Genomic DNA, 25,085 nt, shown 5'->3' on the forward strand with positions numbered 1-25,085 from the left:
TTAGCTAAAATAATTATATAAATAAGTAATAGGTGCCTTTTTGGGTGTATTAAATAGATGTTTTAAAATAATAAGGGGAAATATTTATGAAGAGTCCAGATGCAAAACCCTCTGAATCTGTCAGACCTCATTTCTTTTAAATGGGCATTTTATCAGGCTCCTACATTTACTTTCATTGATATCAGATATTTCAGACGGGGCACAGTGTGGTATTTGGCGGGTTTTGAATGGAAATTATTTGATATAACATATATAACATGTGTGGAGAGCATTCACAAATCATTTTTGAAGGAGGTGTCCTTTAAAGGGTTTTGCATCTGGACACTTTATAATTGTATTATTTAATGCAGAACAACAGGGGCGAATAGAATGAAGTGTTTTTCCTTTATAAAAAGGATACACATAGCCACCTTAATTTAAATAATAAAAGCTAATTGTTTTGCATATTTACTGCGCCTCAATACAAATGAAACGAAGTTAAGCCAACATTTGTGCAGCAATACAGCATTTGTGTGAAACAAATGCAACACAAAAACTGACTGGATATACAGTCTGAGGTATAGCATTTGCATTAATATAATTCCCTGTAAAATGACTTAAAATAAACTATATTCTCATATTCAAACTTTCTTAATTGAAAATATTCAATGTGTTAGTAAAGGGATACGTTTCAGAACAGAAGTATTTTTGGAGAGGGAAAGAAAACAACGTTAACAATGCAGACTGTCCAAAAGAATAGAGAACGATAATGACTCTCATTACCAACTTACTTAACCTTTATAATGCATAATTGAAGTCATTATAACTTTATTGGAAAAAGAAACATGTGAACATCGTGGTCGTGTCACCCTGCGGTTTTGTTACTTACTAAACGTAACATAACTCTGAGCTTGCTGATCTTTTCTGGTACATTGATCGATAGATTTGTGCTTCGGCAGAATATCCAGTCATGACTCAAGAGTTGTTAAATGTGTGGTGTAGTGGTCTGATGCAGTCGCTATGCATGTGCTCGTTTCTGACTGTCAAAGACTAGAATCGGTTCCAGTCGCAAGAAAAACTCTCTCTTAGTATGTTTAAAATAGTCGTTAAGTGTGTCCTCGGCTCTAAAGTAGTAAAACCACAACATCTGGCGCTTGTCAAGCACACAGCAATAAATGAATGTATCAGAGACTGTACTGTTTCAGCATTAAATTGCTCTTTGTGAGATTTACAGTATAATAGTAAAATAATAGTCTGTATTTGTGTTGAACTCATACCACGGGTGCTGAAGAGCCTGATCGCACGTGTAACGCAGACTGGGATCTTTTTCCATTAAATGCACAATGAAGTCTTTGGCTGAAAAAAAGATTCAGAACATGACATAACTCTTTCCAGAGAAACAAAGACACAGTTCAACAGATAGACCAAAATAGAAAAATAAAGAAAATGACTTGGTTTCAATTTTCTAAAATACCAGACATAGTGTCATAGTTTCAATGTTAGTGTCCAAATATCAAGTAGGAACATTTCTAAGTATTTAGACATCAAAAGAATGTATTCATTTTATTCTATATAATAAATACCAAAAGGTAATTTCATAAATAGCAACTTTTCAAACTATTTGATTATTTTGCATTGTTATGGTTATCATTAGGATACAGTTTGGTTAAAGATCAGGGAAGCTTTATGAATAACAAAAAAACAGGCATTACCATTTTTGGAGATTTATAAAGAAAAAAAGGAGGGTTGTCATATGATTAATCGCGATTAATCGCATCCAGAACAAAGGTTTGTATTTACATGATATATGTACTGTGCATATTAATTTTGTATTTAAAAACACAAAAACATACACATTTAAGAAATATTTACATGTATTTATTTATATTTACCAATAAATTATGAAATTATATATAAATGTTTATTAATTTTTAGTTTTTTTCTGAAATATATGCATGTATGTGTACGTGTTAATAAATACAAAGTTATTATGCACAGTACAGAGATATATATTATGTAAACACAAACTTTTATTCTGGATGCGATTAATCGTGATTAATCGTTCGACAGCCTAAGAAAAAGCAACGATGATCTGGTTCTCACCTGAATCTGAGATATCATCCCAGTACGGTGAATCAAACTCGTACTCCGCTTTAAGGATCTGCTCAAAGAGCTTGGCATCATTCTCATCGTAAAACGGTGGATATCCACATAAACTGTGAGCAGACAGACAGACAGATTGTGAGTGTGCTTGAGTTCATTTACATCTTACATTTATGCATTTGGCAGATGCTTTCAGCTTTTCATGTGTTTTCCCTGGGAATCAAACCCACAACCTTTCAGCTGCTAATGCAAAGCAAAACTTCAGGAACGCATGAGCTGTTAGGCTCAGCAACTCATTAACTTTAGAACACTTTAGATTAGGACATACACATGGACTTACAGGATGTATGCGATGACCCCGATCGACCAGCAGTCCACAGCTTTACTGTACGGCTTCTGTGCAAGAACTTCAGGAGCTGAAAATCAAACAAATTCATCATCAAACCTTGTGTTCAACACCTCGATCCTTCATGTCATTCAAATTACAATCTATTGCACATACAGCCACAGTAAAAATTAAGAGACCATTCCAAATTTTAAGCATTTCAAGTCATCATTCTAGTCCAGTGTTCAAAAATCAAGTACTTGTAATTGAGTTATTTTACATTTTAAAATACTCGTAATCAGAGTACAGTTACTATTTTATTGTTACAGATTACATTACAAAGATTACATTACATATTACTCTTGTATTTTTTGGTATGCCTACCCCATGATAGCGAGTCTGACATCTTTTTGTTTACAAGCATTTATGTTTGCAATGTATTGTTCAAGAACATTGTTAATCTTCACAATCTAGCAACAATAATACGATTAGTGCAAACCAGAAATTCATTGCGAAATTCTATTAGTCGAAAATCCAAATATATTTGAGCTGTTGAATTATCCATGCACAGCATTCACAATATATCATATTTTTTCAAAAATGTCTGTGAAAAATATTGATATATTCTCAATTGTTTAAATTGAATTGTGTTGGGGATGGGCACGACTCGACAGCGAGGATCTATGAAGAAAACGATGATCGTTTAAATATGTATAAATTAGTGGTGGGCCGTTAACGGCGTTAACGCCGTTAACGCAGTGAGACTATTATCGCGCGATAAAAAAAATGTCGCCGTTAATCTATTCTCAAAGTTGGGTTGGGAGCTGGGTCTATACTACGCAAGCTATGATGACTTTCACCTTGATATTTTAGCGCGGATGTATACCAGCTTAACTGCACTGTAGGGGGCGAGAACGAGATTTTTCAACTCGCGTGATTCGCGTCATTCGCGGAAGCAGAAGCCGCCTCATCATCTCATAATCAGGGCTTCATTCGCGCGATTCCTGCCGCCTCATCATCTCATAACCAGGGCTTCATTCGCGCGATTCGCGCAGCAAGTAGGTCTATTGGCTCTTTGCATTAACATATAAATCACTCGCGCTTGACGCGCCATTCGCGTTTGGTCTGAACACAACAAAACGTTACTGTGAAATTACCGCATCAGACGTGACGTGCTAACATGGATGCAGCTATGAAGCCGCCGGGTTTGCTTCAGGGAATATTAATTTTTAAGAAGCTTCCCAATAGAAACATCGACAAGACTAAGGTTGTTTGCACCTTGTGCAATGCGGAATTGGTTTAAAAAAACACTTTCTCTCAACAGGTAGTGGTCTAGCTTTAGTTGAAACCAGTAACTTTGTATTGAGATCTAATGTATTATGGCTCCTGTATGACATATCGCTTGTTGCTCCCTCACTCTTTGTAAGTCGCTTTGGATAAAAGCGTCTGCTAAATGACTAAATGTAAATGTACTGTAGGAGCTCTTCCAGTATCAAGTACCACCTAAACGCAAATCATCCCTTAGCTAATGCGGAAGTAAACACAAGTTCATCTTATTGAACATAATTTAATTTTCATCACCAATTATCATAGTAGAACAGCTTTCTCAAGCAGTTTGTGATGCATTTTGGAAACAGGAGATGAGCCCCTGGTCTAATGCGCCACCTGGGTTGAGAAACCCGTTCTCAAAGACTTACTTTTAGTCATTATTTGGGTAGCACACATATTCTGAATGCCTTCGGCAGAATTCAAATGAGCCATTTTAATCTAGATTAATCTAGATTAATCTTGGAATTAATCTAGATTAATCTAGATTAAAAAAATTAATCTATGCCCACCACTAGTATAAATACATATTTTTTAAAATAACATTATTTTCTTTCTGATTGGTTATGCTGGGATTTCGGGGGTACCCAGAGATTTGATTGGTTACGTTGCGAGAGTTTGTGGTCCAATTCCGGAGCACAGAGAAGATCATGTTGAATGCGTACAGCGATGCCTGGTTTCACTTTGAAAAACTTGACGAAAATACAGTCTGTTGTGCAAAATGTACAGCGCCGAGGTTCATACAAAACATACAAATGTAATACAAGTTTGATTCATTATCATCGTAGACTCGCACGCGGGCGGCGATGTGACTTTATGTACTTTTATCATTTAATATAATTTGAATTTAATATAATTGTAATGTTTTCAAATAGAACAAGAAAGGTGTTGTGGACACATTAGATAGACCAGATAAAGCTAAAACAGACACAACTACAAATTTTAACAAATATAATCTAGATGTATTTAAAAAGTGGTCAGATTACATTACAAGAAATGTGTATTCTAAGCGATTACATTACTGACTAGAAATTTTCCCGTGTAGTTTGTTTTCTTTGTTGTAATTGAGGTGGGAAAAAATACAGAGCATCATATCTGTTAATTTGACCTGTCTGCGAATAAATGCTGAAAGAAATATTGTTAGTAGTTCACAGAATGAAATAAAAAATTGTAATTTAACCTAATCATATATCTAGAAAGTGTCAATTTAGAAAAACTCAAATTAATTTCGAATTTTCTGCGGCTATAAATACTTTACAGGGGTTCTTGTGATTTTCTGTTCATTCTGATGTTGAGGAAAAATTGGGACATACAAGTGACAAGTTTGTGATACTGGTTGTAAATACCGGTTTAAACCAGTCTAAAGACCATAAGTTTTACATGAGAAATGAGACTACCAGTTTACAAAAATGTGTTTCTTTTCACCCACTCATACATCATCACACTAACTTGAAAAATGAGGAAAACTAAAATATTTATAGAACAGTTTCCCTGTAAAACCGCATGACACATTCTGGCAGAAGACTGGAGAAAATGTGCCACAAGTAAGTCTTTCAGATGGAAAGCTCTGTGCATCTGAATGTGTTTGTGTATGGATGTGAGTATTTACCTACGTATCCAGGTGTACCACACGCTGTGCTCATAACACTGTCTGAACCCTCGATCTTAGACAGACCGAAATCACTGATCATGATTTTGGAGTCTTCATCCATACTGTAGTACAGCAGGTTCTCCGGCTACACACGAGAAGACATGGTGAACAACACAAATTTTTATTGTTGAAAAATATCTATTTTTGATAACACTCACCCAAAGGATTATTAGGAACACTTGTTCAATTTCTCATTAATGCAATTATAGTGGTGGTGTAATGGTGTAATCCCCAAATCAATTTTATTTTAAACTTTAAAAAATAGGCCTTATGCCCTTAACTGTACCATTTACCCAGAACTACATTCCTGGTCTCTGGAGACACAAACTCTATATACTGTTAATATCAAAGAGTCTCTTTTAAGACTGAAGATTTGAAACTTTCAGAACAGATTTTGCACAATGTGGCACTTTTTGGATAAAATCAGCTCTTTTATTCTGCTCGGTCACACCTGCTAACCCTTCCACGTCTTACCTTCAGATCTCTGTGCACGATGCCCATGTCATGCAGGTATTTCACAGCATCCAAGATCTGTTGAATGAGCTTACTGGCGTCTTTCTCGGTGTAAAATCCTTTTTCCACAATCCTGTCGAAGAGTTCTCCACCGGACACCCTGCCAATGGAAAAACAGAAAGATGCTGTTCACACACACCGACGCACATTCACAAACTCTCTCTGTTTGACAGAAGGCCACACAGCAGGGTCCCGGCAGAAACACATGGTGATGCTTTACCCATCATGTCCAGCAGATAGAGCTGTTTTACTCAGTTTACCGGTAAATAATTGGCAGCGTTTCACATATATCTGTATAAAGATGGTTTAATTTGAGGGTGGGTCGGTTCAGATCTGTTGTAGGTCAACTATATTCTTCAGAAATGGTGAAAAAAATATGTTTAAATTTGCAATAACTGTTGTTAAGATTTGTAAGCAAAGAGCTCATCTGGGAAACTGCCTACATGTGACATTGTTTAATTAATTGTAGGTATCTATTTTAGTCTATTATGTATACTGTATATTAGGATATTTATGGTATTTTGAAAATTCGGTATAACGTTTAAGTTTTTATCATCTCTCACCTCTCTTTGGTACATTTTAACTGGTGTGTCCAGTAAAAATAATATCTACTGTATCACAATAATTGACTTAATGACATATATTCAGGAAATAATATGCCGTTTTCATACTTTGAATTTCACATAATATATCAAGGTACAAGCTTTTAGGTGAAATGACAGGTATTTCTGATTTGCACACATTTCTTATTTAATTATGTTGTTGTTATAACTTTCTAACAGTATTTGGAAACATTATAATCGTATACACTTATATAATAATATATATAATTATGTTTACAGTTAGTATTGCTAATACAGATCTTATGAAACAATTTTAGATACATACTTGCTTATTATAAGAACTAAGAATACAACAATCGGATTAGAAACTAAGAAGGAACATTTTCAATACTAAATACTATATATATCATCATTTTGATTTCTTTTCTCCATATTGTCATATTTTGTTCATGTGTCTTTACTGTCTGCCTCAAGTTTTTTTCTGAAAGTAAAATGGAGAATAGCCCTATAGAAATATAGTTAAATTTAAGTGGGCAATAAATACATAAATATATATTTTTGTTATTAAGATTACTGATAATACTGAGACACTAATTTAACTGGAATAACAATGACAAAATAATGTATTTTCTTCACAAACACTTAATTTTGTTATACTAAAGACTAAAACAATATTATAATGTCAAGTCAATTTTATTTACATAACGCTTTTCACGATTTCATAATTGCAAAACAGCTTCACATACATTATAATAAAGAATAATAATAGTAGTAGATGAATAAATAAAATAAAATAAAGACAGTACATGGCATATTATTGCAGGATTTTCTCTATATTGTGAGATTTTCTCTATGCAAGGTGCATAAATACTATGATGGAGGGACTGTGGTTGTTCAATTGAAGAATATAATTAATTTGAAGAATTATTGTAATAAATAATGTTTTTTGTTGTGGTTGTTTTTAGAAGAACTAAGGCTGGGTGAGCACCAACACAAAACCTGTCTTGTGATTCCAAGAAGCACAAGTTCATCTGATCAGTGAATGTTTTTGTCTCTTCATGTGTGGGATATGGAGCAATGAGGGTGGGTTTTCATAGTCTGTGGCATTTGAAGCATTAAGCGTGTGGGTGCGAACACACACACACTGTACATATATGCAGAACTGATCTCTCGCTGAGTTGAAAGCCCTGACAGGCTTAGAGTCCTACTGTCCTCATGCACGCCATCAGCCGGAAAAACCACAATGAACATCTCTCCCATCTTTTTGTCTCATTCTGTCTCTCCTGATCTCTCTGTTAACACAGCTGTGCTGGTTTTCTCTCCATATTTTGTCACTTGTTATAATCTGTCTCTTTTATAAATATTTGCAACTCTATCACTATATCTCTCTACTGACATTTCGAACAGTCGATGTGAAGACGCAGGTGTGAGCATAGTTTCCCCAGCTTAACTCGGTGGGCATCCAGCACCCGTGTGTGCGGTGAGGTTGTTTAGCCTTTTCCTTGATTTCTCAGCGGAAGAGAAAATAGCAAGCCCCTCGTGCACATAAGTCATTAAAGGGGTTGACACAATGAGTGGGCGAGCGTGAGGAGGGGGTAACACACACACACACACACACACACACACACACGCTTCTGCATTAAATTTTCCTCTGTACCTCTATGGGGCCTATTACAGACACATGATAGCGTCTAGTGTTGTGGCGGCGTGTCCCCCGTGGCGTTCGTCTGGTCTTTAACCCGTCTGTCGTACATTAAAGCTATTTCCTCGCGGCTAGTATTCAACCATATATGGTCATTTTGCTCTCTATCAGCAGATCGTACGTTTAGAGGAAGTGCTTCATTACATTGGCTTGCTTTGAAATGTGATTTGGGTTGTTGGGTTGGATTGGGTAGTTCAGATAAGGAGGGTGTTATGAGGCCAGAAAAACTGTAGTATGTGAACGGCTCACTAGTATGTACTTAAAGGGGAAGTGCCCTATTTGTGTGTCAATCATGTAAGCGGCACTCCCCCGTGCAAAACTCACAGACACAATGTGAGCGTCTGGGTGGTTGCTGGTGGATTGCTGTGGTTTTCTTGGTGGTTGCTAAGACATTGTTTAAAGGGTGTTGTGGGTGTTTATTTAAAAATCTGTGATATTCTGGTCTTTGGATGCAGCTGGGCATCTGAAAACTTGAGTTATTTGAGCATTTTTAACATATAAGTATTAATCTTTTTATATAGAAATAGAATATTCATTTTCAAAAAATGTACACTGTAAGGAATAACTGTTGTTTAACCGAATTTCATTGTTTTATTTAACAGTATGCTCACATATTTTTAAATTGTTGTAAAAATTTTAAATTACAGGAATAGTTTGTAAAACAGTTGGATGTAAAATATCAAAACAAAATATCAAAAAAGTTATTTTAGTTTTTTTTCTGGAGCCCCAGCAGCCGGAATATTGCCATTTGCAAGAGTATTATTTCTACAGTGTACTATTTTTGTACCATTTTTTGTATCATTGATGTCTGTTATACTAAAGCAAGATTTACACACCTACGTTCAAGGTTTTAGTGCGGATGCCTATAAAAAAAAATTCCCAAGAAGGTTAAAATTGATTTAAAAGTGTAAACGTTTCTTAACTGTTAAATCTTAGAGTTAAAGAAATAAAAGAGTTTTAGACAAGGTGCTAAAAAAGCAGCTGAATTGTTTTGAGGTCGGTCCTGTGTGCTCCTTTATGAAAAATAATGATGGTTTTATCACAAATAAAACCTAAAAATGATCAAAATAGACAGATATTAACCATAGCAAAGTTATTGTTTTTATTTTTGTTTTATTTTGTTATTATTAATATTTTAAATTATCTTAAGATTTCAAATTTAAGTTAAATATGTGGCAAATTTGTTAAATGCTTTTGTCATTGTATTATTTATTTTTGATGAATTAGTTTTAGTTTTGTTTATTATTATAATTTTAGTGCTTTAAACTTATTTTTAGTTTATTTCTGAGGCAACATTTCATATTTTTGTTAATTTCATTCTTCCAAATCATTTTAAGCCAACATTTTATTTGATTTCAATAAACAAAAACGCTTGCAGAAAACAGTAAATAACAAAAACATGCTGGTTTTCATGTGCAAACAGTATAATTCATGTTACTTTCATAGAACAATGCTTATTTTATAAGGGGTTGGTAAAACCAGAATCACTTACAGTTGCATGACAAGGTAGAGATGTGATTTGTTCTCGAATATGTCCTCCAGGGAAACTATGTTGGCATGTTTAATCCTAAGAGAGATAAAGAGAATGAAAAATATAATTACAGGTTATATCAGCAACAAGACACATCCTCATTGGTGCATTAGAAACCAAAAGTAAAACAACAAACGACATCTTGCCACAACTTGACACAAAAATGAAATTTGTTTTGGCAGTTAGCCAGCGTTAAGTTATGTTGCATGTCAAGGGCTGAAACCGACACACTAGACTAATATGAAAATGCAAAAGTGCTTGGGTGGATATAAAGGTGTGCAAACAGTTTCTACATTAGTGTTTATTTTGCTAAAATAATTCCCAGCCCATAACAAAAGGCTTCTGTCAATTTTGTCTCTCTGAGAGCTGATCCGACAACATATCCCTTCTGGTCTGGACTAATCTCTGCCACAGCGTTTAAGACTGTTAAAATGATCCAGCGAAGCTTCATAAATATTTATCAAGAGGGCAGATCTGGAATCAGATGTCCTGCAGCTTTACACTGAGATGCAATGTAAACATCAAACAAGGTTTGAGTGCAATGACTCCTCGGAGTTCTGACTCCAAACTTTCTGTAAACCGAATTTTTATTACTATCCATTTAATTCATTCCTGCAGGAAAGTCAAGACAAATGAAACTATTCAAAACTTGTTTTTTTATATACTTTATATACATATATGGTTCCCCATAGAATGCCCACCCATATTTAAAAGCACAGAATTTATATTATATTTATATACAGACAAAAACATTTATTTAGTCATTTAGCAGATGCTTTTATCCAAGCGACTTACACATCAAGTAAACAGTGGAAGCAATTGGAACAACATAAGGACAACAAAAAGATGCAATGAAACTGGTCTCATATAGACTTACACAGTATACAAAGCTACGTTTTCTATTTTTGGATATAAAGAGTAGAACAGAGATAGAAGTCAGAACTGATCGGTCAGGTCTTGACGGAAGAGATCGTTTTTTAGCCGATTTTTAAAGAGGTCATATGGCACGGCTATAATAAAAATATTACCGTTTGTTTTAGATGTAATGCAATGCAGATTTAAAAAAAAAAAGCTCATTGCTCTGAAAAGCGAGATGTTCTATGATTGGCCAGTTAACCAGTGCATAGTGATTGGTCGAATACTGCAAGCGTGTGACGGAAATCTAACGCCTCTTACCATATTTGGAACATCAGATTTAAAGCAATAGTACTGACAGGTACACCACCTTACTTTCTTATATTTGTGCGGTCTTAGTCAAATCACAGCACGAACTGAAGTAGATTTGTGGGGGTGTGGTTACACAAGACATTTCAGGCAGGTCTAGGTAAGCATTAGCTTTTAGATAAAATGCATCTTTTGTTTTATGTGACATGCATGGGCAACTTATAACACAGCAAAGACACAGAAAAACAGGTATTCAGCCATATGACGCCTTTAAAGATGGCTACAGAATCTGTTGATCCTTTAGCAGCAGGCAGATCATTCCACAAATGTGGAACCGATCCAGAGAAGGTATGTGACATTGATTTTTTACCTTTTTGGGATGGCACTACAAGATTGGTTTGTAGAACGTAGGGATCTGACAAACATTGTCTTTATACTATCATGACCACGTTTCAAGGTGTTTCAAATGACGTGTCTCATGTCACGTGAACTCCTACGGAAATCCCCCCCATTACTGCAGTGAGCACCACGTAGGAACCCTCACGATCCGCTATCCAATTAAAAATATGTCTGCTCCGACTAACGCCAACAAGGGGGTGGTCTTTATATGAATCCAGCACAAATGAAAGAACTGTTCAAAACGAATGTACAAAGTTCCATGTCTTCCTCCACAACCCCTTAGCCTCTGCCTCCTCTTTCCCCGCAGTGGTCAACAGATTTCCATTGACTAGCAGAGTGCTGCGTGCGTGCGTGTGTGTCAGATGTGTGGGATCTAATTGAGCCGAGCGGTGAAAGCCCACAGACCTCCGCTGGCAACACGACACGACGGAGGCACCTAAATGACTAATCGCTACCTTGGCTCTCCTGCTTTCTCTCCTGTCAGCGACATGCCCGCCCACTCCTCTTTCTCTATCTCCCCTTTCAAGCGAGTGGGTTGCTTCGTCCTTGCCTCCCTCCGAACGACACGCCAGCCGGCCCCACGCAGATGTGGGCAGTCAGGTATGGCACGACATTAAGCCTACAACAATTTGGTGAAGGCTACATGGTGAGGTCACCGAGTACGTCTTTACTTTAGGATTCACCATGACATAATCCCAACTGCTTACACAACACTGACATATTCAGTCGCTATTGTGACAGCGCAGTCATGTAGTGTCAACTCAAGTGCGTGTAACCTTTGGAAACAGTTGGTGAAATAAATGATTGTAAAATTTGAATTGCGCCATCGTTATTATTCTAGTTTGTGGGAGTTTAATATTATACTGTTATAATGTGTACCGGAAGTTAAGGGCAGTCCACGAACGCACACATGCACAGTAACGTTTCTTTATGTTGTTGCTTTGAAACCGTCTAGGATTTAGGCAATGCTGCCATGAAATATGTCCAGAATAAGGTATCTTTCTATATTTTGCTGTGAGAAACATAATTAAAGTAAAATTGCAGCGTGCTGTATGTGTATTTTTCATGATGCACTTTGATTTCCATCTCAAGTACATCCAGCGGCGACAGCTGCATTGTTAAGAAATGTGACTTTCCTCATTCACACGTCTGCTCAGATCTCTCTGTGAACGCTGAGTCTCTTCGGCTGCGGTAACCTGGGCAACCCAGACACTAAAAATAGCAGCGGCTGCTCCGGCTACAGTCGTTCCGACTAAACTTTATGATTCAATGCTTTAAACATCAGATTGGTAAATGCACAGCAATCACTTAGTGTTTGAGATGACACTGGTGTTAAAGAGAAGAACTTTTAAAACCCTGGGCTTGACTGTCTCCACAGCTGGGAGATGTTGATATGTTGTATGTAAGTGTGTGTGTGTGTGTGATTCATAAATGAACTTGGTGTTTGAATGACTCACTTGTGTAGAACGGCGATCTCATTCTCGATGCTGTTCTCTTTCCCCTCCAGAGCTTTTTTGGGGATACACTTTATGGCCACGAGTCTCCTCGTTCTCTTTTCCTCCGCGAGCATCACCTCAGAGAAAGCCCCGCTGTAACATAAGATCACAATAGACAGTCAGAATTCACAGTGTGTGTATTGGGAAACAGAGATGCAAATTGCAGACATTTTTGGCAGATTATTCTTGCACAACTGTCTAAAATGAGACATAAACTCCCCTTATAGGGATACTTCACAGTAAAAACTAAATTGTTTTACCCCAAGAAGAAAGTCATATTCAGTCAGGATGACTTTAGGGTGAGTAAAACATGTGGAGATTTAGTTTTTCCTCTGAAATATCGCTTTAAGGTCTACCGTAATCGCTACTGGGGCTAAACTAGTGTGACTGTAACTATAATGGTTTTCCAGGAACTGTAGGGTTTTTTCTAGATCTTGTGTTTTTAATGTGGCATCAATGATTGCTGTGGACTTCCATGAAAACACAGAGAAACAGATCTACTTAAGATACTCCAGATCACATACACACAGCTAATGGTTCAGTGAAAAGATAGAAAAGCAGGAAGTGGGTGATAACAGAGTTTTCTCTAACTGCAAAGAGCGAGAGTTCTCTAGAAGATCTTAAGGACTTGATAAACTGATAAAGTGTTGCTGTCTGATTTTATGAGAATCTACCTCAGTGATTTGTACCATCATATAAACGAGTCATAAACATTTGACATCATCCATTCTACAGTCATTAAGCTACAGGAGTAACAAAATCATATAAACAGTTAAATCCAATATCCCAACTTCTATCGTGACCATTTAAAGGCAGAAAACACAGTAAGGGCATCGGAGAAAGATGTTTACATAGAAACAAATTCAGCTGGAATAACGTCAGTGACAACAAACTAGAATCTGAACAACATTTATTTATACAACTGTATAGCTCAAGAAACATGATTTGCAGGAATTGGTGTAAATTGGCTTTAAACTTCATGCTTTTAAACTTTAAGGGCCCTATTATACACACAGTTGGGCAACTCCAGCATTATGGATGTGACATAAATTGCTCAGCGAATGAATTTCTTACGATTATATTGAACCATCTGTTAATATTTTACTGAACCCTTGTTGATAGAGTCTAAACTTTAAAAAATGTCAGTTTATGAAAAAAATATATATTTAAAAAAGTGAAATAAACATGCGTTATGGATGTGACAAAAAAAGGATGCGGTTTCTGGGAGACGATAAACTTTGTAGGATTTCTGTAAAATAAAATGCACAATCCTGAAGCACTAATACCCAATGAATGAAGAACGGATACATCTTTATAGAACATAAAATATTTGTTATTTTTGTATTTTCAGGTGTCCATTTATGAGGAATATGTAGCGTTATGGATGTGACAATCCTGAAAATGGCATTTACCTGACTATGAAAAATCATGCACTTAAAATAAAACAAATGCTTTAAAAAAAATTAAGAGAGATCTCACATGGGTATTTGACCCACCAAATGTTAAAATCTGTGCTGTTACCATAGGAAAAACTAAAAATCATTTTTTTCGTGGTAAGGTTGACATTTAATGGAATGGGCCAGTTTTCTTTATCACTGCAACACGTTGTTTAAAAAAAGAAATGTGCGCCCATTTGTGCGCCCATGGGCTTGCTGGTCTGAAAACGTGGGTTGTCAGTTGCATTGTTGGCACGTTGCTATTTTGAGGCATCCAAAATAGACTGCGTCAATGACCAACTGAACCCTGGTCTCAAGTGAACGGCGCAATATTTTTGTAGTTATTTAAAAAGCGCATTAGTAATGCGCGCCTATATATTTTTTACAAATTTAAGTATTTTGCACACATTCAATCGTTAAATGTAGCACATATGCAATGTTTTTATGATCTTGCTCAGATATTGTCACAGTCCTTCCAAAACCTTGTATCTCCATATTTCACGATTTTCATTTTTTGTCATAAATCACTATTATTAGTCACCTTTTATGTTTGTCACTGGGATTTGCACAAATCTAACCAATACAAAGTAATAAAGAGTGCTTGTTTACTTTGACAACACACTATTTTATCGTTTAAAAAGCATGTTTTTTTCCATTTCCTGAAAAACTGCGAATTTGCACATACAGGTTTTCGGAAGGACAGTGATAAGTGACAACAAACATCAAGTTTAGAGATGATATGTAGACAATCAGTCTGAATATTCTGTGTGCACATCAATTATATAATATAATCACTAACCTGAGACTGTTCAAACTTAACCCGCTTTTCTGTACTACAGTACATGTAATTCTGTTCTTTGAAATTCACATATTTTCCTCTTCATTACTGTGAAGCTGATTTGAAGCTATCTGTATTGTTTCACAGTACTAAAAATAAAGTCGACTTGACTTGATCAGCATAAAACTATCAATAGAGCGGATCCTTTATTTAACACACCCTAATCATGATCTTAACATCTAAACAAGGGTTAATTGCAGCAACTATGATAAAACGATAAAACAATTAACGAGAGATCCCGCAGAATAAACAAACCGCCTTGTTCAATATTTGAGAAAGTAATGAAGATGAGTGGGTGAGTAAACTCATTATTGAGCAGGATGTGCTTCCAGCGGCACAGATCCGGCTAGACAGACTGATCCTAAAGGATTCAGTGCAGCGACGGTATGAAGGACAAACACTGATATGATACATAGTTAATCCTCTGAGACTGTCCTCAGCGCATGACCAGAGGACACGAGGAGATTGTAGTCTAAATCAGTCACTCTGAGCCTATGAGGACACCGTTCTAGAAAGTATCCCATCATCCCTGCGGGTGTACACTGCACTCAATCATATTACAGACGTACCAAACTAGTGCCAGAGTTAAACGTGTGGTCAATTCACATTTGTTTCTATAGTGTTTTCACAAGTTTGCATTGATGCAATGCAAGCGTCTCTGCAATTAAAACCGGCCGATATGCTGTGAAGAATGACACACACTTGTCTTATGCACCCTGATAACACATGCACAACTGCAACAGTTGTAATAAAGTGGGGGAAAAGAACTGGTTAGCTTGATGAAAACTGGTACTCTGTGTAATACATCTCCATAAAATGGAAGGAAGGAGTCGGGAACCGGCAAACATTTAAACATTTAAAAACAGAAATAATAAAAGCCGGCGGCCCCTCACGGCCGACTGCCGGCGAACAAAACATAAGGACAAAACACAAGAACATGAATATAAACTTAACATGTGTCCGGGCCCGGTCCTCTCTCCTCGACGGTCCGGTCGCTCGTTCCTTTTATATGCTCCCATCTCCTACGTGATTCGAGCCCGGTGTGCGCACAGCTGGCGCACATTCACAATTACTCACCGGACTCGAACCACGGTCTCGTCCCGCCTACTATACCACACTATGATATATATAATTTCACACAGATGTCACTACAGCACGAGCACATCAATACATCATTGCATAGATTCACTAGAACTTCACGTTGTTTACATTAAACACGTACACGCCGATTGCCAACAAAACACAGACATATGAGACCGTGCCATCTATCAGTTTCAAACAATCTCCAAATCCAGTGTGTTTATATAACACTCATCAACCAAATCCAGTGAGCAGACAAACACAGCTAAACTTCTGTCAGCCGAGGGAAGCGGCATTGATGAGCGTGCTCTTTCTCACGCTGGCTGGTTGACGCGTAGGCGTGCTCTTTCGCTCGCTGGATGACGCATGCTCGTTCTTTTCGTGGGAGAATTGTCCAATAATGGACTATAAAAAGTTGTTCGTAAGGGAATTTCATGTTCGAAAAAAGCTTTCCGAAATCTATTCGAACACTGGGGGAGTGTATCGAGCACAGGAATATACGAAGTTAACCATGTTAAGTTCAAGAAGCCAGCATGCTTAACAGTAGGGCTGTGCAATATATCGAAATATTGCAAATGTGCATAGCGCAATATGCATATCGCAATGAGTTATTTAATTCTGCGAAAAGTTATGTATGGTCAAAGTTTTAGGTCGATGGGGATAGTAGTATCCTCAAAGCAGCTCAAAGATATGGAGGTATTTTTCAGCAATCTTACTGAAGTTGTATTGACGCCTTCTTTTTCTTAAAATAATGTGAAACATATGTTGGTTATATAGTTTTTTAAATACAATTTAAATTGATTTTAGAAGAATAAATATCATTATCGCATTATTTAGCATGCTATCGCATATCACATTTTCCCTCAATATCGCACAGCCTAACAGTGTATGAATGATTGAAATAGTATGTTACCTCAAACCTTCCTACAATATGTTTATTTGACAATTTGAATAGAGAATATAAAAAGAGAATAAAAATAAGAGTTAAAGTTTTCTAATCATCTGAAAAAAATCCTAAAACAAAATATACACTTATGAAAACACGTGAAACACATGAAATAACCAAATTCGTACATGTACAAAACCTTTTTAAAATTTAAGACAACTGTGAGGCTATAATAACTTTAAGATGATATTTACGAGAGCTTTTGTTTTGGGAATTTTTTTGTAATAATCTTGGGGGAAAAATGTAAGAACTTTCTTAAGACGTTTTTTTCAGAAAAACAAAATATTAGAGAGGCACCGATATATCGGCCGATAATCGGTGTCAGACGATAAAAGCAGTTTTTCGCCCGATAGTTTAAAAACAGAGATGATATATCCTGTTAATCAAAAGAGGACAGAAAATGCAATAGATTTGTGCTCTGTATATAGAAAATGTTAAGAAATATCACCAGTTTGATGTTCAGTATCAAAAGTCATTATATTAATTAATATTATAAAATTCAGAACATTTTGAAATATTAATTTAATATTCAGAATTGCTATAGGCAGATATCACTCTGAATAATCGGCTATCGGTATCAGTGGAGAAATTGAGTCTTGGTGCATCTCAACAAAATATTCCCAACTATTTTCTTTAACTAGAATTGAAGAAAAAATATGAATGTTGGCCGTTGGTTGGTTAACAGGTGACCACATATTGCCTAAAAAAAGCTCCTTGTGTTTATAATATTTCTTAAAATGACTCCTGAGATAGGCACAGGCTCCCCGTGACCCGAGGTAGTTCGGATAAGCGGTAGAAAATGGATGGAATGTTTCTTAAAATGGGAAAAAGGGATTTTTTTTCATACATCAGATCAAATCTGAAGTTAATTTTCTTAACTTCACTTCTACTCAATAATCCACACAAACTGACTTACATTGTTAAATACATAGAGCTCTGAGTTTGTTCAGATCTGTAAACCTAAACATAACCAAAGGAAAAAAATGTTGAGAAAGACTTGAGAGAGAGTTCAGAGCAGGGCATTGTGGGATGTAAGATAGCAAAGAGGGGCACATTCCGCTCCGGTCACAGACACACGACAGCGGCCATCTGGTAGAGGAGGAGGAAGTGGACTTTTTAACGAAAGGCCTGTCTGCTGCCGCTTCCTGATTAAACTCTATGTCCTGGGAGATGGTGGGAGGAGACGGACACCAAAACATGATCTGGACTCATAAGCAATCATGATACTTTAATTTAATGTGAATTAATGTTAAACTTAATCCGTGTTGTGATCATCGGTCACCCTCGCATTGCCTCTGCTGGTCCTGTTCCTTCAACATGAGCGAAATGCAAAACAAAAGATGTGATTTAGATTCAGATAACAAGCCGTATGCATCACCATCCCTCATATTCTCCATTCTTAACAGTCTTCTGTTCTTGCTCGTGTTACATGAAGCCGTCTCTTGGGTCTGTTGCAGTGGGTTCTGCCGGGTTTGGCCGCTGATATTTATATCCCTTAGAGAAAATGTTTCTCTCTGTGGTGAGAAACAGTGGGGGGAGAGACTCTTCTGGTTAACAATACATAACATTTCACTTTTAGATACAGTAGAAGGACACCACAAACGAGACTCCTTGTAACTCAAGTCATTCAATTCAAATGAGTGCACTGAATAAACAGCACCAGTCAAACAAATGACACAGGGGGTGTGACGTTCTTCAGAAAACTATTAATCCAATCTAATTAGATACCACAAACAATTTAATAATTCATCTCTCAAGAGACAGACGCCACATGACATTTTCCTTCCTGAGGCAATATGTAGCCCAAATTCAGTTCAGGTCCTTCTGTATCCACACAGCGTTATGTAACTTTCCCGATAATAAACAGAAATCTGTTGTCACCCATGTGCTTTCAGGTCAGACTGACAAAGTCATGTTTCCATCCACCTATTTTTCAATTTAAGGCACTCTTGAAATAGTGCATGAAGAAAAGGGTGTTTATACGTATGAATGGACACCAATGGAACAGAAGGTCTGGTGTGATCGTGGCATTATCCAAAGTCTTAGAACTCCTTTATATATAGAATATACACCCTAAAAAAATTGCCTTCCAAATGTTCTTCGATGCCATAGAAAAACCCTTTGGTTCCATAAAGAACCATTAAAATCTGAAGAACCTTTCTGTTCTTTACTAACTGGTTCTTTAAAAGGGAACTCCACCCAAAAAAGAAAGTTTCTTTTACTGATCACCAGGAGCTGGTTGAAAATCGATCAGATTATGTGACAAGGCGGTCGAGATATTATTTGAATCGCAATACATGTTTCGAACAGCGGGGGCCGCTGTGTTTAGAGCAAACTTGTAAAACGTTGATATAATGATATTTCTTACATGTAAAAAAATCCAATTAAAGCACAGACAAAGTCTTAGTTTGATTATTTTTAAGAGTATTTTGTATTATTCATGATTTATTTGATTTAGAATTCGATTAGGAATTCCTTTTGTTACTTGACATAAAATGTATTTAATTTTTCTTTCACAAAGAAACGTGCAGCATTTAAAAATAATAACAGGGCAGTTGTTAATTCCTTATTTGTCTCAACTCATTCTGTTAAAATAAATCGTGAATGAATTGTATCGTACAAACAGTATCGTGAATCGCATTGCATCGTGAACTGAGTGAATCGTTACATAGATTGCAACGCAACCAAATTTCAAATCGCTGAAAGTGAGTAAAGACATTGTAAAATAGTCCACGCGACTCCGGTGGTTCTGTATTAATTAATATAATGTGACGAGGATACTTTTTGTGCGCAAAAAAACAAAACTAACGACCATATTCAAAAACTTCCTAATTTGTGTGTTAGTTTCCATCGCGCGTTCCCATAAGCCACACAACAGTGCATCTGGTGTCGGCATCGCTCGACGCATGAGCGTTCTGACGTAGAGCCTGTTCGGTCAGAACGTGCATGCATCGAGACATGCTGAGTTTGGTTGAGTTGCAATTTTTGGAGGAGTTCCCCTTCAAAGAACCTTTGACTGAGTGGTTCTTTGTGAAACCAAAAATGTTTCTACTATGGCACAGCCAAAAATTAAAGCATTGATAATGGTGTCCATAGACATGGAAACAGACACAAGAGAGGATTAACACCTCTGTTAATGGGCCAAGCAGAACACACACTTTTCTTTAGGTTACCATAGAGCTCCATTTGGGAATACACTTCAGTTAGTCTGTCTGTTTTTTGATCCAGGCGGTTCCAAAACAATATGTCCGCGACTGCAAACTAGCTATAGTATTTGAATACTTCTGTAGAGCTGGTGTCAATAGTTATGCCTTCCATCTGATTTAGAGAAGGGATGTGGAGATGGTGGTCCAATTGGAGATAGTGGTCTAGTGGGTTAAACCACTGAACTGGTAAATCAAAGGTTGCTGGTTCTATCCCAGCAGCCACCACCAGTGTGTCCTTGAGCAAGAGACTTTACTCCATGTTGCTCCAGGGGGATTGTCCCTGTAATAAGTGCACTGTAAGTCGCTTTGGATAAAAGCGTCTGCCAAATGACTAAATGTAAATGGATGTATTGCATAAACACAATGTGGTCGATCAGGGTCACACAACAACATGCACAGATCAGTGGCAACAAGAAACTCATGTTTCTAAAACAAGAGCTGTGCCCTCACACCTCGGTGTTGTTTAACATGCAAATGAAACCTGAAGGCATTTCTTGGCCAAAACCATTTGGTGAGATTGCAAAATATTGTTTACATTTATGACAGCATGCATGCTTGGAACACCAAGTTTGTGTTCTCATGGGAATATAAAAGGTATGTATGCATGTGCTTTAGATATAAGTGTCTACCAAATTTTAATGGAACAGTGTCATGATACTCGGGGTGGGTGAGGTGAGAGACAGAGGACCCAAGAGCAGACAGAGAGGCTGTCTGCACTTGGGTCCTCTGTCTCTCACCACACCACACCCACCCCGAGTATCATGACAGAATGAACCAGCCATAGATGGACCCAGCGATCTAAGCGGTAGGGGTCGGGAGTTGGGGACCGCCGGACTCCCTTCCAGGGTTGAGACCGCTAGAACCCCGTCCGGGGTTTAGATAGTCGGGCTCCCTTCCAGGGTTGAGGTCATCGGTTTCCCCTCTAGGGTTGAGACCGCCGGCATTCTGTTTCCGCCACAGATCCCTGCCGGCATCCCAACCAGTACCCAGGCCAAACCAGTCGACACCCGGTCTTGTTTTGTTGTTCATGTTCTTGTCTGCTGCCAGATAGCGCTGCCCAGCCGTCGGAGAGTGTTGCCCAGCTGCCAGAGAGCGCAGCCCAGCCACCGACATCCTACCCTGTCTTGTCTACTACCAGGCCTGCCTATCCGGTTGTCAGCCGGCAATCTGCCAGCATTACCGGAGTTAACGGACAGGGTTGCCGGCTGGCACACGGACAGGGTTTCCCGCCATTCCAGTCTGTGTACTAGCCGGCAATCCTGTCCATGTGCCAGCCGGCAACCCTGTCCGTGTGCCAGCCGGCAACCCTGTCCGTGTGCCAGCCGGCAATCCTGTCCGTGTGCCAGACGGCAATCCTGTCCTTGTGCCAACCAGCAACCCTGTCCGGTGCAGCCGGCCAATCCAGTCCGATATCCCCAGAATCACCAGTCTTGTTAACAAGACTTTAATAATAAATATTAACAAAACAAAACAAAAACCCACGAGGGGGTTTAACAACATAACATAAAGGGACACTGGGAACAAGGGCTATCTACACCTACAAAAGACTAAAGTTTAACATAAGGCAGAACTACAAATAACTAAACTAGACAACAGGAACTAACCCACATGACACAAGAGATAGACACAATGAACCAGCACAACACAAGAGACACAAGGTCAATATAAAGGGAACCAAATCAAGAGGGGACAGGTGCAGGGGATAAACGAATTATCGCTAACTAGGAAACAGGAGGGCAGGAACAATGACAAGAGCGGAGATAGAGTATGGCAACCAATACGTGCCAAAATAGTCTTTCTCCAACATAAAACAAGGGACCCTGTCTGATTCCGCCTCAAGACCAAGAAATACCTGACATGGTGAGGCGAAATCATGACAGAACAGTATTTGTTAGGTTCGTCAACATAAAAGTGAACTGTCAATTCCATTAAAGAAGTCAGTTTGTGAAAGTTAGAACTATTCATAGCAAAATATACACAGTACTTAACAGAACAATTTAAAAGGCTATTTTTCTCTCTTTATAAAAAAAAACTATTTACATCATTCACCATCAAAATGTACCAAATAAAAAGATTATAGGCGGGATAAGGTACGAGGTATTGCTGCTTAAAGGTTTTATTTGCCACAAGAACCTTTTGGTCAGGAATAATGAACAGGCAGCTGGTTTCAACGCTAACACAGCTACTTGCCACATGATAAAAAACTGGACATGAAATGTGAATTTGAAATAATTTATAAGCTTATTTTTACGAATGTTGACCTTACGCGAGGAAAAGCCGTTTACTTTCTAAATAATAATTTATACGTAAATATAATGTCATATATGTCATTAAAAAACATATTTATATTAAATTTGTCTAAAAAAACCTGTCAAATGATTTGCTGCATCCCGGTGATTGTGTGTTATTAGTTTTGAGAGGTTGTTATTAGGGAATTACAAACCTGCAAATTTCGCAACTGGCCAATCAGAATCAAGCATTCCAACGAGACGAGTAATAAATAGTTATAACAGTTTTATTAGGATACAACTTCAAGTGATAGTTCACCCACAAATGAAAATTCTGTCATCGTTTACTCACCCTCTTGTCATTTCAAACCTGTATGACTTTCTTTATGGTGCAGATCAATAAAGAAGATATTTTGAATAAAGTTGGTCTCCAAACAGCACTGACCCTTAATTTCTGTAGTGTGACTGTGAACAAGCAATCAATGCAAGTGAATGGGTGCCAGTTAACAACATTCTTCAAACTATTTTCTTTTGTGTTTTGTGAGTAAATGATGACAGAATTTACAATTTTGGTTGAACTATCATTTTAAAGACTTACAAAGAGAATATTGCGTCTATGTTGTCAAGGCAGGTGTACCAAAGGGCCACATCAATGTAGTCACATCTGCTCGTGCACAATGAACACCTGATGGCAGGAGTGGGGGAGAGGCTGATGATGTAATGAATGATGAAGCAGATTAGCGGATCGAGGGGGTGGTGGGGGGATTTGGGCGTGGGACGGTAAGAGGGGCATCGACAGCTGCCATCAGGAGATTAACCTTTCCATCCAGGTGTAATCACTGCAGAAAACACTCCTGAATTCCACCCAAGTGTGTGAACGAATGGAAAACAGACATGCGTGTGTGTTTGCGTGTCTGTACGTGCGTGCAACAGTGTGTGTGTGTGAACAAGGACTTGTGATTGATTTAAATGCACAGGGACACATCATGGTGTTTACCAGCCTGTTACAGACACCTGCTCTCCCCCACACACACACCCCAACTCGCGCATAACAAACAATTAAAACCCAGTTATAAAGCAGTACAATCTGTTTTTAAGAAGTCAAATAGTATATGCTTAATATAATGATAAAAAAGGCTTTTTACTCCCGCTTTGGAGTAAAAAACTATTTTGCTCAACATCAAATTGGTGTTAATATTGAGCAAGTGGCTTTCACTTTAAATATTTGCGGACAACACTTCGGGTGACACTACACCCATCTCGCTGCCGGTTAAACCAACACTCACAAGCGCCTGTGTCTGCATCCACTAATGACGGGTAAATGGAAATTCAACGTGCCCTAGTGTGCTCCACATCAATAAAGGGGAAACCATTAAGTTGCTATGGCAACTCAGCAGTGGTTTTGGTTCAGAAGAGTATACTGAGGGGTTCTTCATAATCAAATCAAGGGCCTGAAGAATTTTTTTGTTTGTTTTAAAAGTGGGCATCCCCGCAAATACACATGTAATGTTTTATCATCCTCTTTGACTGCACAAATGTATACATAGCTATAGATTATATGCTTTTATAAGGATCTTAGCAAACCCTAAGTATCACATTTTGACACATATTGCACCAGATATAATACTTCAAACTGTGTGTCTTGTTGAGGAGAATCGTGTTATCACTTTTTCAAGAAAGCATCTATAGCAAAGTAGGCTATACATCGACATACTGTGCAATACATGTAGTCCTCCGGAGGAGCCCAGGTTTGTGCTCTATTCCTAACTCCTGTTCTCCTATCTCTCACCCCTTATGATTTCCTGTCATCAATTTGGCTGGTTTACATCTGCAGTTACTCGCTGCTGGTTGATACCATAACAGGCCAAGTGCGTTTGAAAGTAACACATAAATAGCGTAAAGTTTCATATCTTAGTAATGTTTAACCAGTGCCCTATTTTTATCTCCTATCAGATAAACACATTTTTTTCCAGTGTCCTATCTTTACTCACAATAGTGAAAAGTTTGGGACTCTTATGTCATTGCTCACACTCTTAAAAGAGGTGCTTCAAAAGGTTCTCGGAGCCATTGAAGAACCTTTTTGGTTCCATAAAGAACCGTTAACGTCTGAAGAACCTTAAAAAAACGGATACTTCACCCAAAAATTTAAATTCTCTCATTATTTACTCACCTTCAAGTTGTTCCAAATATGTTTAAATGTGTTTGTTCTGATGAACACAGAGTAAGATATTTGGAAGAATGCGTATGACCAAACAGATCTTGACCCCCATTGAAGGAAAAATTTCTTTTGAACGCAAAAGAAGACTTTTTGAAGAATCTAGGACAGCCATTGTATTTTTTCCTACTATGGCAGTCAACGGGAGGCAAAATCTGTCTGGTTAATAAAGAAATTTAAACAGATTTGGGACAACTCGAAGGTGAGTAAATTAATTTTCTTTTTTGGGTGAAGTATCCCTTTAAGCATTTCACAAGGTTCTTCAGATTATATAGGCAAGAGGTGTTTCTTTAAAGAACCTTTGGCTGAATGGTTCTCTGTGGAACCAAAAATGTTCAATATGGCATCGCTGTGAAGAACTTTTTAAGCACTGAGTGTAGGTTT

General features: G+C 37.6%; 1 protein-coding gene across 2 annotated transcripts in view; it reads right to left on the minus strand.

Moving 5' to 3' along the window:
- Positions 1 to 25,085, minus strand: part of camk1b (calcium/calmodulin-dependent protein kinase Ib) — a 41,763-nt gene that overhangs the window by 4,029 nt on the left and 12,649 nt on the right. For both annotated transcript variants that reach the window (XM_056735106.1, XM_056735105.1), the window contains exons 3-9: positions 12,714 to 12,845; positions 9,655 to 9,729; positions 5,859 to 5,997; positions 5,343 to 5,469; positions 2,423 to 2,498; positions 2,083 to 2,195; positions 1,257 to 1,335 (exon numbers count right to left, since the gene is read on the minus strand). In XM_056735106.1, the coding sequence (XP_056591084.1) occupies positions 1,257 to 1,335; positions 2,083 to 2,195; positions 2,423 to 2,498; positions 5,343 to 5,469; positions 5,859 to 5,997; positions 9,655 to 9,729; positions 12,714 to 12,845 (741 nt within the window). The remainder of the gene's footprint in view (positions 1 to 1,256; positions 1,336 to 2,082; positions 2,196 to 2,422; positions 2,499 to 5,342; positions 5,470 to 5,858; positions 5,998 to 9,654; positions 9,730 to 12,713; positions 12,846 to 25,085) is intronic.

This window comes from Triplophysa dalaica, chromosome 21 (assembly GCF_015846415.1).
Source record: "Triplophysa dalaica isolate WHDGS20190420 chromosome 21, ASM1584641v1, whole genome shotgun sequence".
Taxonomy (NCBI): domain Eukaryota; kingdom Metazoa; phylum Chordata; class Actinopteri; order Cypriniformes; family Nemacheilidae; genus Triplophysa; species Triplophysa dalaica.